This window comes from Salvelinus namaycush, chromosome 16 (genome assembly GCF_016432855.1).
Source record: "Salvelinus namaycush isolate Seneca chromosome 16, SaNama_1.0, whole genome shotgun sequence".
Lineage (NCBI taxonomy): Eukaryota > Metazoa > Chordata > Actinopteri > Salmoniformes > Salmonidae > Salvelinus > Salvelinus namaycush.
The window spans coordinates 38,709,152-38,728,040 of NC_052322.1; the positions used below are offsets into that span (position 1 = coordinate 38,709,152).

General features: G+C 45.5%; 1 protein-coding gene across 3 annotated transcripts in view; it reads right to left on the bottom strand.

Annotated features, from left to right (window-relative positions):
- LOC120061423 (protein NDRG3-like) overlaps positions 1-18,889 on the bottom strand; it is a 58,347-nt gene that overhangs the window by 8,000 nt on the left and 31,458 nt on the right. For 2 of the 3 annotated variants that reach the window (XM_039011219.1, XM_039011221.1), the window contains exons 4-15: positions 6,819-6,924; positions 6,311-6,431; positions 5,507-5,569; positions 5,299-5,359; positions 4,006-4,092; positions 3,840-3,896; positions 3,503-3,606; positions 3,341-3,406; positions 2,934-2,985; positions 2,670-2,717; positions 2,409-2,444; positions 2,093-2,144 (exon numbers count right to left, since the gene is read on the bottom strand). In XM_039011219.1, coding sequence (XP_038867147.1) covers positions 2,093-2,144; positions 2,409-2,444; positions 2,670-2,717; positions 2,934-2,985; positions 3,341-3,406; positions 3,503-3,606; positions 3,840-3,896; positions 4,006-4,092; positions 5,299-5,359; positions 5,507-5,569; positions 6,311-6,431; positions 6,819-6,924 — 853 coding nt within the window. The remainder of the gene's footprint in view (positions 1-2,092; positions 2,145-2,408; positions 2,445-2,669; positions 2,718-2,933; positions 2,986-3,340; positions 3,407-3,502; positions 3,607-3,839; positions 3,897-4,005; positions 4,093-5,298; positions 5,360-5,506; positions 5,570-6,310; positions 6,432-6,818; positions 6,925-18,889) is intronic. The other variant, XM_039011220.1, reaches the window with a different exon arrangement.

Below are 18,889 nucleotides of genomic sequence, written 5' to 3' on the forward strand. Positions count from 1 at the left end.
GTTGTTCATGTGGCATGTTAAGATCAGTGTGTGAATAGAGTCCTAGGGTGGTCCGAGGGAGTGTGTGTTGGGGGAGGGGGGAATGGATGAAATGGGGTTGCTGGGAAACAAAATTCCAGAATCGAAACTTCTAACCCTCGCAAAATAAAAAATAATTTCAAATAAATAAAACAATGATTCATAAATCAAGTAAAGATGGAGACATGGCTAAGGGATCAACTAGAGAGGATGGAGCCAACATGATTATGGGTGTCAAAATTAAAAATCTCCCCCTGCCCCCTTGACAAAAAAAGATGAGGAATCTCTCCAAGTCTAGCTTTTCTGGCATGGATAGAAGTACAGTCTGCTGTCATTCTGATCTGCTAAAAATATTACTCCTGCTTATTATGAAGAAAAAAATACATCTGTTTAACTTGTGTAAACTAAAGGAGTGTGTTTTGAATTATTTTTGTTGTATTAATGCTATTTAATCTCTCCTCAGACTAATATTATTCTGTTTGTCCTGTGGGTACCTTTGCCACTGATCCACCCCTTGTGTGTTGCGCTGTCATGGTGTATTTTAATCTTCAAATAATATTTTAGCAGGAATTTCCTTGCGAATGATTTTGCAGAAGATTGCATCTTCACACACTGATCAAGAAATAAAATCGGCCCATGGCTGGATCTAGTTTATGATCCCTGGTCTAATTGTCATTGTATGCTGTAGCATTAAGATTTCCCTTCACTGGAACTAAGAGGCCTCGACCAAACCATGAAAAACAGCCCCAGACCATTATTCCTCCTCCACCAAACTTCACAGTTGGCACTACACATTTAGGTAGGTAGTGTTCTCCTGGCATTCGCCAAATCCAGATTCGTCCGTCGGACTGCCAGATGGTGAAGCGTGATTCATCACGCCAGAGAATGCGTTTCCACTGCTCGAGTCCAATGGTGGTGAACTTTACACCACTCCAGCCGATGCTTAGCATTGCGCTTGGTGATCTTAGGCTTGTGTGCAGCTGCTCGACCATGGAAACCCATTTCATGAAGCTCCCGACGAACAGTTCTTGTGCTGATGTTGCTTCCAGAGGCAGATTGGAACTCTGTAGTTAGTGTTGCAACCGAAGGCAGACGATTTTTACACGCTACATGCTTCAGCACTTGGCGGATCCGGCCTGTGAGCTTGTGTGGCCTACCACTTTGCGGCTGAGCCGTTGTTGCTCCTAAACGTTTCCACTTCACAATAACAGTACTTACAGTTGACCGGGGCAGCTCTAGCAGGACAGAAATGTGACGAACTGACTTGTTGGAAAGGTGGCATCCTTTGACGTGCCACGTTGAAGATCACTGAGGTCAACTACTAACTGTTTGTCTATGGAGATTGCATGGCGGTGTGCTCGATTTTACACACCTGTCAGCAACGTGTGTGGCTTAAATAGCCAAATACGCTAATTTGAAGGGGTGTCCACATACTTTTGGCAATGTAGTGCATGTTCAAGGGAAGACCATGCTGCATGTAATTTATTTACTTAGCATCACACTACTTACACCCGTTGTTAAGAGTCACTAAAAACAGACAGGAAACAAGGTTAGCTTGAGGTTAGTTCCCTCGTCAGTTACCAGTAATGGTTTGTATGCAACAATTGGCTGTCAGTAATGTCATCCTTGGACATCCAGTACATGTTGTTTTGTAGATACTGGGGTTCCGCTCTATTCTTGAAGTGCTACATGAATGCTACATTAGCCTTAGTTTAGGGCACAAATGTGTGTGTGGCTGGTAGCCTAGCGGTTAAGACCAAAAGGTCGCTGGTTCGAATCCCTGAGCCGACTAGGTGACAAATCTGTCGATGTGCCCTTGAGCATGGCACTCAACTGTAAGTCACTCTGGATAAGAGTGTCTTCTGTGTGTGTCTGTGTGTGATGCCCACATGGGAGGGCTGCTGCCTGAAATGGTCGCGTTCTATGGGATATCAGTTGGACTGAGGTCTCATTCTGAGATAGAGGTGGACTTCAGTAAACAGGACATGGAACAGACTGATACAACCAGGACATGAAAAAACCCAAGTCTGACACCAGAGACGACTGAAGGAGAAGGAAACAGAGCAGTACTCACTGTAACCCATTCCCTGGACAAAGTATTTGAAGGCCTCCGCGAGTTTACCCGGCTGTAAGACACAAACAGAAAACATCCGTTAAAAGGAACCATTTGAAATAAAACTGAATTAAGTAACAGTTGAGATTGCTAAATGGCATATATAAATCAGAAGCTTTCATCCAAAGCGACTTACAGTAATACATTTTACGTACGGGTGGTGCCGGGAATCAAACTCACGGTCCTGGCATTGCAAGCGCCATTCTCTAACCAACTGAGTTACAGAGGACCACTTAAGTGTAGTTTAAGCCAAACACAAAACTAGTTCATGACTCACCTGGATGACCTGAGGAAGCCCGCCACAGTCTTGCATCTATAGGGAAGTAACCAGAGCATGACCAGAGTGGAGAATCTCACAGACAGGACCATGCCGTTAGTCAAAACACCTTAACATTCACTGGCCTATGAACACATGGAAGAATGCTGAACCTCCTCTACCGTACCAGTCAGATCATGTGCATTACTAAAGAGCAGAACAGCAGGGACCCCATAGCATTACCACTCCTATTTCTAACAACAAAAGAGTAACTGAACACACCTTAAGAAGGGTTGTTTTGGTTGGATTTAACCTCGAGTTGCATTCAACCTGTAAACAAGAAAAGAAGATAGATGAGATACAACAACAGTTTAGACAGGGTTCAGTCTGGCCTCTCCTATTCAGAAAGATTACGTCTAGTGACCTCAACCCCCGTCTCTATAGACTGAACACACTGTCCCTGAGGGGGGTTGATACTTTGTATTGGAATCAGACCCTCTGGCTTATTCGCTACTGTGTTGCCATGGAGATAAAGTGTGCACCCACCACTGCATCGACAGCCGGGGACGTGTCACCAACCACCAGCAGAGAAGTGCATCTGGATGGAGACAGGAGGGAAAACCGGTTAAGGGCTGTTCTTAACGCACAACGCAACGCAGAGTGCCTGGACACAGCCCTTAGCCGTGGTATATTGGTCAGATACCACAAACCGCCCGAGGTGCCTTATTGCTATATAAACTGGTTACTAACGTAATTATAGCAGTAAAAATACATTTTTTTTTTTTTTTTTTTGACCTGTGGTATATGGTCTGATATAACACAGCTGTCAGCCAATCAGCATTCAGGGCTCGAACCAGTCAATTTACAAAAAACAACAACTCACATACAAAACACACAGTCCATAGGCAATAAGACGGAGCTGCAGTAATACCGTCTGCAGCATGTTTACATACGTCAGTGTGTTCACCGTGTTGTCAGTCAGACCCGTGACAGGCCTCTCAATCTCCAAGTCCCGACGGCTGTCATAACAAATAGATGAACCAATCAACCCATCTATCATTTCTACCCAAAATGTACAGCCAGTTACTCTTGGGGTTCTATGTACAGTACTGTACCTGTTGTAGGCATTGCAGAAGAGGGCCAGGTTTTCCTGGTTGATATCCTGGGCGATGTGCAGCCGATACGTCTGGGTGATCTCCTGGTTGTCAGACAGCTCATCCTGAGGGGGCAAAGATTGTTAAATCACTTTCAACCACCCACAGTATTCAGCCAGTATGCCCCTGGACAGAGTTATCAAGACCTTTCAAACTGACTCGCCAAAAACGGATCCTTAACTAAACCATTAACTTATCCTGAAATTAAATATCAGTTTGCACGTCAGAAAAGTCTGCATAGCCCTTTCCCTCTGTCCCATCCCAGTCTCCCACCCCTCCAGACAGCACTCTGACTCACATCACTGAAGTGGTGGGCCATCACTATGTCCACCAGGTTGCTGGTCCAGCCGGACATCTAAAACAAAGAACAAATAATTATGTTCCAACGTGCCAATCTAGTATGACTCTAAAATGTACAGAGTTAGCATAGAAATGTGTGTGTGTGTGTGTGCGCGCGTTCTTACCTTGGAGGCAGCCCAGTCCATCCAGCCCTTTGCACAGGGGTCCACATTGATGAGGACCAGACCTTCGACCAGGGCCGGCTCATTGAGCTGGAGAGAGAGAATAGGGGGTTACTGTACTGACCGTACTGTGTGGAACATAGAGGACCAGAGGAGTCACAGACAGGGCCCAGCAGCGGAGGAAGCAGGGCAGCACACAAATGTAGGCTTTCTCAAGGGCACAGACAGATTTCCCCCCTAGTCGGTTTCGGGGATTCGAACCAGCGACCTCTCGGTTACTGGTCCAACGGTTTTAACCGCTAGGCTACCTGCCGCACGCAGGACTGGTGGACAGTCTGCCAGCATGCCAATTGCACGCTTTCTCGACATCTTGTGTGACAACCACATATTTTAGAGTGGCCTTTTACTGTCCCCAGCACAAGGTGCATCTGTGTAATAACCATGCTGTTTAATCAGCTTCTTGATATGCCACACCTGTCAGGTGGATGGATTATATTGGCAAAGGAGAAATGCACAAAATTGCACAAGTTCTGCACAAAATTGGAGACAACTAAGCTTTTTGGAATGGTCTGGTATGGAAAATTCTGGGATCTTTTACTTCAGCTCACGAAACAACACTTTATATGTTGCGTTTATATTTTTATTCAGTATAAAAAAAAAAATTGTGAGCCCAACGCGCCGTTTCTCTAGAGAGAAATCTAATCATTCATGTCCAGAACTACGTGGGACGCTGCGCTGTGGTAATTAACTGCAATGACCATATTCCATTGCGTCTTTTTTCTGGCTCGGACCGAGATGGGTACAGTTTTACATCGGCTACATTAGGTTAGATACACACAGACCGCAGGAGAGAGGAATGTACACAACAACAAGAGAGGGAAAGAGAGAGTTTGTGAAAGTATACCTTATCTATGTTGAAGAAGTAGTAAACATATTTTGTTAGTGGAGATAGAGTGCTCTGTTCATCCTTGTTCAGCCCAGTTATTATTGAAGACAGAGGACAGACTGAGTAGTGCAGATGCTAGCAGATACCATAGATTTCCAGTCATTACGCTAGCTAGCACTGTCTCGCGAAACTAGCTCGAACTTCCTTCATACTGGACACAGAGACATAAAAATGGCATCCACACGTTCATTTGACTCTGGGGAAACAGATAAAGGTCATCATTGCCAAAATCTCGAATTATCCCTTAAAGACCTTTGTCTTAACAAATGATCCTGTTATATGTTTGGAAACAAGCAGGGTGAGCAGGAGTTCATGTGGTATATGGAGAACTAGGAGGAATGGGGACTTACAGCCAGTCTGGACAGGATGTAGGCTCCAGCTCCAACTCCAATCCCAATCACACTGTTCACCCTGGGGAAAGGGGAGAGAAAAATATAAGCCTCCATGAAGATGGAACAACAATTAAAGTCATTAAACGACAGTGTAAGAGGTAGATATGGAAACCATAGACAATATAGGGTTCTATATCTATGATGGAAACACCGCAGGAGAACTTACTTCAGCTGAGTCATGACAGACGGCAGCATCTCAGACAGCTCATCCATGGTAGGGTACTGGTACCTGGGACAAACAGACAGATAGGTTTGTAGGGTACTGGTACCTGGGACAAACAGACAGATAGGTTTGTAGGGTACTGGTACCTGGGACAAACAGACAGATAGGTTTGTAGGGTACTGGTACCTGGGACAAACAGACAGATAGGTTTGTAGGGTACTGGTACCTGGGACAAACAGACAGATAGGTTTGTAGGGTACTGGTACCTGGGACAAACAGACAGATAGGTTTGTAGGGTACTGGTACCTGGGACAAACAGACAGATAGGTTTGTAGGGTACTGGTACCTGGGACAAACAGACAGATAGGTTTGTAGGGTATTGGTACCTGGGACAAACAGACTCCGTTTAGTTTTTTAAAACGGACTGATGACCAGAGACACTACCAGACACCTGGAGCAGCACACCCTCCCATCAAGTTGATGAAAGTCCAAAGCCAGATACCTATTCTATCCAGGCACCATGTCATGTTCTGGCCGGCCGGCTGACTCCTGGTCTGAAACGGTCCTTTCACTCACTCACACAGAGGAAGGGGAGGCACGGCCAGGGGAAGGGTAGGCGGGGCCAGGGGATGGGGAGGCGGGGCCAGAGGACGGGGTGCAGCCAGAGGACCTCATGGTTTACTCTGGCTCTGATGACATAGCCACCATTTATTCAGATCTACAATATCAATCATGACTGTGTTGATACTTGTGGTGATATTATTACATGATGTTGAGGATGATGACTTGAGTGAACTGGTCTCTCACCCTGTGGGGAATGGGGGAGCACCCTCCTGCTGTCCTGGGGCGTCCACGTGGACCACAGCAAAGTGGGATGTGATCTCCTGCATGTCTTCAAAGTTGAACAGTGTGTTGAAACAGGACTTATCTGCAGGGGGGGGAAGAGAGACCCAGCACTGTTTAAAGTCACCTCATTTATGGGTCCTACTCAAATAGACATTTAACAAAAACGACAACACTGAATGTAATATTGAGCATGTCAACAAATCCCATCCCATACCAGTAATCAACCAAAAAATATACTGAAACTATCAGTGTTGTTTTACAATGAGGCAGCCAACTGGTGGAGTCTGACATAGTGGCTCATATCCCCAATGCTCAGAGATTTCTACCTTCAACCCTCCAGTTTCTTACATCTCTACAGCGTCAACTGTTCTAATGACAATTCACCCGTGATATTATGCATTTTAGGGGTGTTTGGAGAGATTTCAAAGCCTAGCTAGGCCAATGAGAGCCTGAATGTGTGTACACTCACGGTTGAGACCAATGTCATGGTAGGTGAGGATGACTGGTCTATTGCCCTTGGGGGTGCCCCTCATCGTCACGTGCAGAACACCATGGGGGGTCTCGATGTCATGCTCCTGAAACACAAGACAGCATGGTCTGGGTCAGGGCCAGCGGTGTCTGTGGAGCTTAGAGGAGCCAGCCTTTTAGTGCCAGTCAGTCATAGCACTATACAGGTGCAGATGAGAAAAAAACATGTATTATTCATTCATACACCGAGTAGGAGACATCCTCGCTGAGGAAGTGATTTTCGGTCTCCTACTGACAATTAGCCTCGCTGAGGAAGTGATTTTCAATGTGTCAGTAGGAGACAGAAAATCACTTCCTCAGCGAGGCTAAGTATCAGGAGAGAGAAAATAATTTCAGGACGTGCAGGTCATGATGAAAACTGGGTCCTCTTTAGCAGGTAGCCTAGAGGATGACCTAGATTGAAAACTGACTGGCTGGATCATCATGACCCATATCTCTGTGGTCAATGACCGCTGCATGTGAGCGGCACGGCTAATGTCAGGAGGTGCTGTTGGCGCCACACCAGACGCATATGTGCACACTGTAGAGTCTCACGCCATACGCAGATGTGTGGATAAGTAGAGGGCCCTCTACCTGTCCCGTCTCACAGATAACATCATCTGACGTCTGGCTAATGTAATTACGTGGGGATGGGAATCTCTGTCTGTCCACAGCCCTTAGACCTGACGCTAATTCAACATTACACGTCATTTAACAGGTCACAACTTCAAATCATATCAAATGTTATTAGTCACATGCTCCGAATATAACAGGTGTAGTAGACCTTAGTGAAATTCTTACTTAAAGGCCCTAACCAAGAGTGCAGTTTCAAAAAATACAGACAAGAATAAGAGATAAAAGTAACAAGTAATTAAAGAGCAGCAGTAAAAAAAATAACAATATATACAGGGGGGTACCGGTACAGAGTCAATATGCAGGGGCTTCAGTTAGTTGAGGTAATATGTACATGTAGGTAGAGTTAACTTCTTCCACATATGCCGTTTATTCAACACAGGAACACATCAACATCAAAAAGTTAATGAAGGCAATGCATATAGAGGTGTGATACAACCATATAGTTTACTAGTAAGCACAGTGCTACTACAGCCTAGTGTGAGGCATGTTTCTGTCTGGTAGCATTAATGGCATGGTGGTCATTTAGTTTTAGCGAGAAAACCAATCAACAAGCAGAGACCTAAATATAGGAACACTACTAAAATGCGTGTGGCTATGTCACAGTGTTCAGCTTCCGTCCATTGGTGCAGCTGAAAACCACAGAGACGGCGGTTTGAGGGCCGTACTGCGTCAGAGATCTAAACTGGATGGAAGGACTCCACGCTGAGACATGAGGCCCTCAACAACTGTTCAGAATCAGCCACGTCACCAGAACATTGAGCAACACTCAACACCATGGGGGCTGGGAGGGGGTGGGTTAGAGATTAGGCTAAACCAGTCTATTCAGCCATGACAGCAAAAAGCAAATACAATACGGATTGTAGTTGTTCAACCCTAGCCTGTATAAACACCTCCCTCAGCTGCGCTGACACCTGGCAGGGTAACACTCCTATCTGGGTGGTGAGGAGTACAAATAGAAGCTGCGGTTGAAGGGCTTGGCTGTGTGAAAGGTTGTGTTTGTGAGAGATGGAGGATACATGTGAGGTGCCATCAGCTTGGTCCCTCATACAGACACCTGTAACCATGTTGAATATGACGACTCTGATCAAAGAGGCTTCAGTAGACAAGGATTGCCACAACTGAAGGATAAAAAAAAAACTAAAAAGAGAAATATATTTTGTAGCCTGGGGCTTTTATCTACCAGATGAAATGGAAGCCTGAGAGAAAGACAAAAAACAACATTGCTTTTTCTTCTGAAACGTCAATGACCTCAAATAGCTTCCGAGTCAATGGTGGCCTTGACCAAACAAAACAAACCACTCGGTGCTTTGAAAACAGCAGCAGTCCCAATAACCGTTTTATGTATTCCTGGCACAAGGTTGAGCGGCTGTGCACTGCTGATATCTGGCTTGTCACAATGGAGGGGTCATGTGATGAGGAGAGGGGATCTGCTGCAGCAGTATCCTGAGAAGAACAGGCTGCCATGTCTAGATCAGGGGTCATGTGATGAGGGGATCTGCTGCAGGGATATCCTGAGAAGAACAGGCTGCCATGTCTAGATCAGGGGTCATGTGATGAGGGGATCTGCTGCAGCAGTATCCTGAGAAGAACAGGCTGCCATGTCTAGATCAGGGGTCATGTGATGAGGGGATCTGCTGCAGCAGTATCCTGAGAAGAACAGGCTGCCATGTCTAGATCAGGGGTCATGTGATGAGGAGAGGGGATCTGCTGCAGCAGTATCCTGAGAAGAACAGGCTGCCATGTCTAGATCAGGGGTCATGTGATGAGGAGAGGGGATCTGCTGCAGCAGTATCCTGAGAAGAACAGGCTGCCATGTCTAGATCAGGGGTCATGTGATGAGGGGATCTGCTGCAGCAGTATCCTGAGAAGAACAGGCTGCCATGTCTAGATCAGGGGTCATGTGATGAGGAGAGGGGATCTGCTGCAGCAGTATCCTGAGAAGAACAGGCTGCCATGTCTAGATCAGGGGTCATGTGATGAGGGGATCTGCTGCAGCAGTATCCTGAGAAGAACAGGCTGCCACGTCTAGATCAGGGGTCATGTGATGAGGGGATCTGCTGCAGCAGTATCCTGAGAAGAACAGGCTGCCATGTCTAGATCAGGGGTCATGTGATGAGGGGATCTGCTGCAGCAGTATCCTGAGAAGAACAGGCTGCCATGTCTAGATCAGGGGTCATGTGATGAGGGGATCTGCTGCAGCAGTATCCTGAGAAGAACAGGCTGCCACGTCTAGATCAGGGGTCATGTGATGAGGGGATCTGCTGCAGCAGTATCCTGAGAAGAACAGGCTGCCATGTCTAGATCAGGGGTCATGTGATGAGGAGAGGGGATCTGCTGCAGCAGTATCCTGAGAAGAACAGGCTGCCATGTCTAGATCAGGGGTCATGTGATGAGGGGATCTGCTGCAGCAGTATCCTGAGAAGAACAGGCTGCCATGTCTAGATCAGGGGTCATGTGATGAGGTGATCTGCTGCAGCAGTATCCTGAGAATGGGCTTTTTTGTAAAAAAATGTACTTGTGTCTCAATGTAATCAAGGTATGAAATTGTTATTTTCAGTCACACTTTATTTGGATAGTCCGTCTATCTACTAACCCTAGCTCTATCCTAACTCTAACCTAAATCCTTACCCTAGCCCTTATTCTAAACCTAACCGTAACCTTAGCAAGCAGTTGCTTGTCAACAGATAGTTTGTTGATAGTATGATCATCTACAGATGGACTATCTGTTGACAAGCAACTGCTAAGGTTACGGTTAGGTTTAGAATAAGGGCTAGGGTAAGGATTTAGGTTAGGGTTAAGATAAGGGTTAGGATAGAGCTAGGGTTAGTAGATAGACGGACTATCCAAATAAAGTGTCAACTTATTTTCAAATATAACCTATTTTTTGGCTTAGTTGTGGCCAATTTGCAGTGTACAAATGATAATTATGTTCCGGCCCAGCCAACTCTCCATCCAGACAGAAATCGTCCCACGTTTGAATATAGTTGCCTACCCCTTAGTGATGGGGGGAGAATTATATACTATTTTTGATGATATATTGTATCATTGACAATATTTTTGCACTAGTTGGCAGTACCTCTAGTAAAAACTCATGATTTCCCCCTTCATAGATTGATCTCTAGTTTTTAAATTAGGGAGCCAGTTTGTTTTCAGCACTTTTATTTCCATGACAGATCAAAACACGTTTTCTCATGGCTCTCTTGTCCCTCTGCAGCAGACATATCGTGAGCAATATGTTCGGAACCATCGAATCACAAAATCGAGTTGCAATACATATAGAATAGTGAGGTCACTGGTAATTTCCAGCCCTACTACCCTTGGTCTAGATCGTGTCATTCAGAGAGCACTGCAAGTTTGGACCCATTTCTCAAAAGGGGCATGTGGATCTGAGGTGGCATTTGAGGGGGTTTGAGGTGTAAACAATAGCCATACTATTTTTGTTTTGATGAAGCCTAAAATGTTAGTATTCATTGGTAAAAGCCTAAAATGTTAGTATTCATTGGTAAAAGCCTCAAATTCACCCCCTCTGAACGACAACAAAGACAGACCGAGAGGAGGCAATTAATACGGAACAAGTTAAAGAGAAAAGCTGAACACTATCGGTTACCACGACAACACGGATCCTGCTTTTCCATATTATAGAGAGAAAAGCAACATGGCAATAATCTTGTCGGTGGGGTTGTTTTGTAGAGCCACTTTATGCTAAATGAGGAAGAAGGATTCAAGGATGGTTCAGCAGCAGGAGAGGCAGGTGTTCTGATAAACATTCAAGAGTTGTCCACCACCATTACTAGCAACCCTGTTGACCAACTCCCAGAATACTCTGGAACCTTTGGAAACCATCCTATTGAAACCTATTATTCAGTCAACGGCATCTCCAAAGGACAGTTTGCATTTACGAGGTTTCAACGGTTACAAAGATGTTTAACGATCTTGACAAACAGAAAGGAACACGATTGGATCCCAGCTAGATTCCTAAGTGATGCTGCTGATCCTATAGGATGTCATGTAAAAAGACACATCAGTGTTTCCATTCAACATGGAAAGGTACCACAAGAGTTTAAACATGCAAGAGTTGTTCCTTTATACAAGAAAGGAAGCCAAGTTGAACAAGGGAAATACAGACCAGTGTCAATCTTCAGTGTCTTTTCAAATGTTTTAGGAAGAGCACTCCATGAACAGGTCATAAAGTACATGATGACCATAACATTGTATATGATCTTCAGTCTGTTTTACACAATCCTATTCTACTGACACTTGTTTGCTATACTTGACAGATTTTATCAAGCATGAAATTGAATTCACACAAAGGGCAACTTCTGTGCTATGGTCATGCTTGACATACAAAAAGCATTTCATACTGTGAACCATGATATTTAGTTGTACCAACTGAACATAATTGGTTTTGGAAACAGCTCCTTATTATGGGTGACGTCATACCTAACTGATAGGATCCAAAGGGTGGATGTGGGCAGGACACCGTCTGACGCTAAGGAGATAAACTGTGATGTACCCCTGGGGAGCATTTTTGGGGTCTTCGATTTGTTACTCTACCTAAATGACATGGACTCTGCCTGTTCATGCCCTCTGTTCCTGTATGTGGATGATGCTGCCCTCTTGGTTTCACATTAGGAAAACGAGACCATTGAAAAGAACCTAAGCAGCCAACTGACCAAAGTCAGTAAGTGGTTATCCGACAACAGTCTCTGCATTTAGGGAAGACAATGTATCCTGTTTGGTTCCAAACACAAAGTGAGAAACTCTTCCAACTTCTCAGTCAAGTGTAATGGTGTAGAGGTGAAGGAAAAATGCTCTGGGATGTGAACTAGACCAACACATGACAAGTGAACATTTAGAAGGTTCACTTCAGGAAAAAGTTCCTGGCAAAGGTAGCCAAGTTCCTGGATACAGAGACTGAGGACCTTGGCAACATCTCTGATACAGTGCCACTATGACCATGCTTGTATCTCATTGTTCAATGCCATAACCCTAAAACCTGATGGACAAACTTCAAAACACACCAAAACAAACTAATGAGAATTATACTCAAGCTCAGCCCTAGGACGCACATGGATCCTAATCATTTCAGGAAAATTAACTGGCTTCCAGTTCATCTCAAACTGTAGAAGGTTTTTAAAAGTTATACATGAACTTACCCCCAGTTACATATCTGGTTAATTTAATTTCATTACATTTCTCCCACAGCCATCACACCAGATTCCCTGTTGTCACTATCAGACCGCTGAGCTCTGTCCTTAACACTGGTGCAGAGGAACGGAATGGTGGACCAAACCTTATCAAAACCATCCGTACGCTAGGGAGTTAAGAAATGGTTCATGGACAAAATGCTTTAAAACGGCACAGGGTTAAAGAAAGTATAATTGTTTCAATTAACGTTACTTGGTCATCTATTTTATTCCTTTTACGGTTTCCTCCCTATTGAGATGAATTTGAGAAGCATTTTGTTTTCATGTTATAATCGTGTATATTTTGTTTGCATGTATTTTCATGAGGACCACAATAGAATACGTTTAAACTTTTTGGTGTCATCCTCAATGATTTTAATGGCATTGTACTGTATCTATGTGTGGTTGTAGTGTGTACGTCTCCCAGTAGCCTGGGGCGAAAGAGACACAGGGAGGAGAGATGGATAACCTAACCCATTGTGTGGTAGGAGTCTGTGTTTTAGTCTAGGCAGGACCACACCACCACTGAACGCAGTGAAGGAAGTGAAGGAAGAGCAGGAACCAGTCAGGTCCAGTCCACACAGTGGAACCAGGTAGTGACTCAGTAAGCAAGCGGATCGTCCATTTAAAAAATAAATCTGGTCCCTCGCTCGCCCAGGACTAAACCCCACCCCCAGGGCTAAACCCCACAGGGCTAAACCCCACCCCCAGGGCTAAACCCCACAGGGCTAAACCCACCCCAGGGCTAAACCCACCCCCAGGGCTAAACCCCACCCCCAGAACTAAACCCCACCCCCAGAACTAAACCCCACCCCCAGAACTAAACCCCACCCCCAGGACTAAACCCCACCCCCAGAACTAAACCCCACCCCCAGGGCTAAACCCCACCCCCAGGGCTAAACTCACCCCCAGGACTAAACCCCACCCCCAGAACTAAACCCCACCCCCAGAACTAAACCCCACCCCCAGAACTAAACCCCACCCCCAGAACTAAACCCCACCCCCAGGGCTAAACTCCACCCCCAGGGCTAAACTCCACCCCCAGGGCTAAACTCCACCCCCAGGGCTAAACCCCAGGACTAAACCCACCCCCATTCCTCTTGTCACACCCTTCACTCCACTGGATGGGGTAAACAATGCAGTCTCTGTACTCTTCCCACCTTCGCAATGCCTTCCACTTGCTAGACGCCTGTCACATTTCCCTCAGTCTGATTGATATTCTCAAGGCCCCTGACTGTGACAAACCCTTTACCTGCCTGGTGTATTGATACACTGACAACACTGTTCATTCGCCTTTCGCTGGATCGGCATCAGTAAGAGGGTGAATAAAACACACACAGAGAGACAGAGACAAAGACAGATGCATTATCTCTTCGTCACGAACACAACACAGTCACACTCACTAGCACAAATATGCTCAGCAGGTTTTTGTTTCCTCAGTCATACGCTCGCCCACATCACCACACTGCCTAACACCCACTTTCCCATGCCATAGAGATCACACCCCGAGAAACAACCCAGAGAAATCGAACACACTGCTGCTCAGAACTCCAGCAACAGGCAGGCCACGGAGGGTGACTGGCGATGGTATCAGCAATAAACACAACCCCACACAATCTAACAGACAGTCTCACTCACCACCACAGCAATGGCCGAACAGGCAATGGCAATCTGGTTGAGGTCCATAACGGCTGTCATTTTGTCAGCCAGAGAAAGGAGAGAAGAGTGCTGTCTGTCCCTGTGTTGTCTGTGAAAGGGGCGGTAGTGGCGGAGAGATGACGGCGGAGAGGGGGCAGCGACAGAACGGAGAGAGCCCACAAGGAACGACTGAAATTTTTTCGTAAGCAGCTGGTCCCATCAAAAGATGGGAGGAGAATGTGTGTGAGAGGGGAGGGAGAGAGGGAGAGAGACTGAGGGAGTGGCGAGGCGGTGTGAATGGAAGCTCGAGAGAGACGTGGAAGAAGAAGGGGGAGGGAGTGAGGGAGTGTGTTTCTTGCTGCACAAAGCTCTCAGGGTCGTCTGGGCACTCAGTAGCCCTTTGTAATTGCATTTAGAAGGTCAGGTGGGCCAGTAGGTTGAACAAATTCTACCATGTCACCCCGCTCCTCCGCAAAAACTCCACCGGCTTCCAGTCGAAACGCGCATCCACTACAAGACCATGGTACTTGCCTACGGAGCAACAAGAGGAACTGCCCCTCCCTACCTTCAGGCTTTGTTTATTTTTTATTTAACCAGGTAGGCCAGTTGAGAAGAAGTTCTCATTTACAACTGCGACCTGGCCAAGATAAAGCAAAGCAGTGCGACAAAACAACACAGTTACACATGAGATAAACAAACGTACAGTCAATAACACAATAGAAAAATGTATATACAGTGTGTGCAAATGTATTAAGATTAGGGAGGTAAGGCAATAAAAAGTCCATAGTGGCGAAATAATTACAATTTAGCATTAACACGAGTGATAGATGTGCAGATGATGATGTGCAAGTATAGATACTGGGGTGCAAAAGAGAAAAAGAAAGAAATGGGGATGAGGTAGTTCGTTGGGCTATTTACAGATGGGCTGTGTACAGGTGCAGTGATCGGTAAGCTGCTCTGACAGCTGATGCTTATAGTTAGTGAGGGAGATATAAGACTCCAGCTTCAGTGATTTTTACAATTTGTTTCAGTCATTGGCAGCAGAGTACTGGAAGGAGAGGCAGCCAAAGGGGGTGTTGGCTTTGGGGATGACCAGTGAGATATACCTGCTGGAGCGCGTGCTACGGGTGGGTGTTGCTATGGAGACCAGTGAGCTAAGATAAGGCGGGGCTTTACCTAGCAAAGACTTATAGATGACCTGGAGCCAGTGGGTTTGGTGACAAATATGAAGCGAGGGCCAGCCAACGAGAGCATACAGGTCGCAGTGGTGGGTAGTATATGGGGCTTTGGTGACAAATCGGATGGCACTGTGATAGACTGCATCCAATTTGTTGAGTAGAGTGTTGGAGGCTATTTTGTAAATGACATCGCTGAAGTCAAGGATCGGTAGGATAGTCAGTTTTACGAAGATATGTCTGGCAGCATGAGTGAAGGAGGCATTGTTGCGATATAGGAAGCCGATTCTAAATGTAATTTTTGATTGGAGATGCTTAATGTGAGTCTGGAAGGAGAGTTTACAGTCTAACCAGACACCTAGGTATTTGTAGTTGTCCACATATTCTAAGCCAGAGTAGCGATGCTGGGCGGGCGGGCGGGTAGGGGCAGCGATCGGTTGAAGAGCATGCATTTAGTTTTACTAGCATTTAAGAGCAGGCTACAGTGCATTCGGAAAGTTTCAGACCCCTCAACTTTTTCCACTTTGTTACGTTACAGCCTTATTCTAAAATGTATTGAATAGTTTTTTTCCTTCATCAATCTACACACAATACCACACAATGACAAAGCAAAAACAGGTAGATTTTTTTGCAAATTTATTACAAATTAAATATTGAAATATCACATGTACATAAGCATTTCAGACCCTTTACTCAGTACTTCGTTGAAGCACCTTTGGCAGCGATTACAGCACCTAGTCTTCGTAGGTATGACGCTACAAGCTTGGCACACCTGTATTTGGGGAGTTTCTCCCATTCTTCTCTGCAGATCCTCTCAAGCTCTGTCAGGTTGGATGGGGAACGTCACTGCACAGTTATTTTCAGGTCTCTCCAGAGATGTTTGATCGGGTTCATGTCCGGGCTCTTGCTTGGCCACTCAAGGACATTCAGAGACTTGTCCCGAAGCCACTTCTGCATTGTTTTGGCTGTGTGCATAGGGTCATTTTCCTATTGGAAGGTGAACCTTCACCCCAGTCTGAGGTCCTGAGCGCTCTGGAGCAGGTTTTCATCAAGGACCTCTGTACTTTGCTCCGATTATCTTTCCCTAGATCCTGACTATTCTCCTAGTCCCTGCCGCTGAAAAACATCCCTATATCATGATGCTGCCACCATGCTTCACCATAAGGATGGTGCCAGGTTTCATACAGGCATGACGCTTGGCATTCAGGCCAAAGAGTTCAATCTTTGTTTCATCAGACCAGAGAATCTTGTTTCTCGCAGTCCGTCCTTCAGGGGCCTTTTAGCAAACTCCAAGTGGGCTGTCATGTGCCTTTTACTGAGGAGTGGCTTTCGTCTGGCCACTCTACTATAAAGTCTTGATTGGTGGAGTGCTGCAGAGATGGTTGTCCTTCTGGAAGGTTCTCCCATCTCCACAGAGGAACTCTGGAGCTCTGTCAAGAGTGACCATCGGGTTCTTGGTCACCTCCCTGACAAAGAACCTTCTCCCCGGATTGCTCAGTTTGGCTGGGCGGCCAGCTCTAGGAAGAGTCTTGGTGGTTCCAAACTTCTTCCGTTTAAGAATGATGGAGGCCACTGCACTGTGTTCTTGGGGACCTTCAATGCTTCAAACATTTTCTGGTACCCTTCCCCAGATCTGTGCCTCGACACAATCCTGTCTCAGAGCTCGAGGAACAATTCTTTCGAACCTCATGGTTTGGTTTTTGCACTGACATGCACTGTCAACTGTGGGCCCTGATAACATGTCCAATCAATTTAATTTATCACAGGTGGACTCCAATCAAGTTATAGAAACATCTCAAGGTTGATCAATGGAAACAGAATGCACCTTAATTTGGTCTCATACAAAAGTGTCTGAATATTTATGTAAATAAGGTTTTTTATTTTTAATACATTTGCAAATTTGCCAGAAACCCCATAATGACAAAGCGAAAAAAGTTTATTGTGTGTAGATTGTTATTTTGTTTATTCCCCCTCATCATTCTTTTTTAGAATAAGACGTGGAAAAAGGGAAGGGGTCTGAATACTTTCCTAATGCTCACACTTTACACCCCAACCTGAGTACTCCGTTCTGCCACCTCTGGTCTCTTGGCCCTCCCGCTCAGCCTAGTCCAAGCTCTTCGCTGTCCTGGCACCCCAATGGTGGAACCAGCTTCCCCCTGAAGCTAGAATAGCAGAGTCCCTGTCCATCTTCCCCCTGAAGCTAGAATAGCAGAGTCACTGGCCATCTTCCCGAAAACATCTGAAACCCTACCTCTTCAAAGAGTATCTTAAAAAAAGCCTTTCGTGAATTAAACACTCGCACTTTACTTTCCTCACCCGTTACTAGCACTGATTGTGCTGATCAATTATCCCTCAAAGTAGCTTACTGTGATTGATGTGTGGTTGTCCCACCTAGCTATCTTAAGATGAACGCACTAACTAAGTCGCTCTGGGTAAGAGTGTCTGCTAAATGACTAACATGTAAGTGCCAATGGGAGAGGGGTGAGGAGGGCTGAAAGAGTGTGAGGGAAAGGGGAGTGAATCAGCATCAGGGGAAGAACACTTATGGTTGGATCGGAAGAGGATCAATAAACTACCTGTGGATTGGCTGATACTGAACACCTGACTAAAATATTAGGTTTAGGCATGATATGGTAATAACCTCACATAGACGTCTAATCCATTCCAATCCATAGAGTTCTTAGAAAATGGCGTGTTGGTGGTTGAATTGGGCATTAGCGTGTCATGTGCATACCATCCGTTTCCTTTAGGAGGTCTGGCTGCCCCCTCTAACGTGCTGACTAGACCGGGTGCACGCACTTTGGCACACATGTTGATTTTGTCCACCCACACCAGACGCAGTTTGAAATATCAAAACAAACTCTGAACCAACTATATTAATTTGGGGACAGGTTGAAAATAATTAAACATTTATAGCAATTTAGCTAGCTAGCTTGCTGTTGCTAGCTAATTTGTCCTGGGATATAAACATTGGGTTGTTATTTGACCTTAAATGCACAAGGTCCTCTACTCTGACAATTAATCCACAGATAAAAGGGTAAACCAAGATTGTTTCTAGTAATCTCTCCTCCTTCAGGCTTCTTCTTCTTCAGACTTTATATGGCGGTTGGCAACCAACTTTAAGGTGCATTACCACCACTAACTGGACTGTGGACCTCCGTTCATCTTTCAATCACCCACATGGGTATATGCTCCTAAAAACCAATGAGGAGATGGGAGAGACGGGACTTGCAGCACGTCAAGCTTCACAAATAGAACCAAGTTCTATTTTAGCACCTTTTAGCACCACGCAGACGCTCGTTGATGCGCGGGAGAAGTGTGGGTACAATGATTGAATAACATGTATGTGCACACGACGCGACTGGTGTGGTCAGCATGTAAGGAGCCTGGCCTGGGTT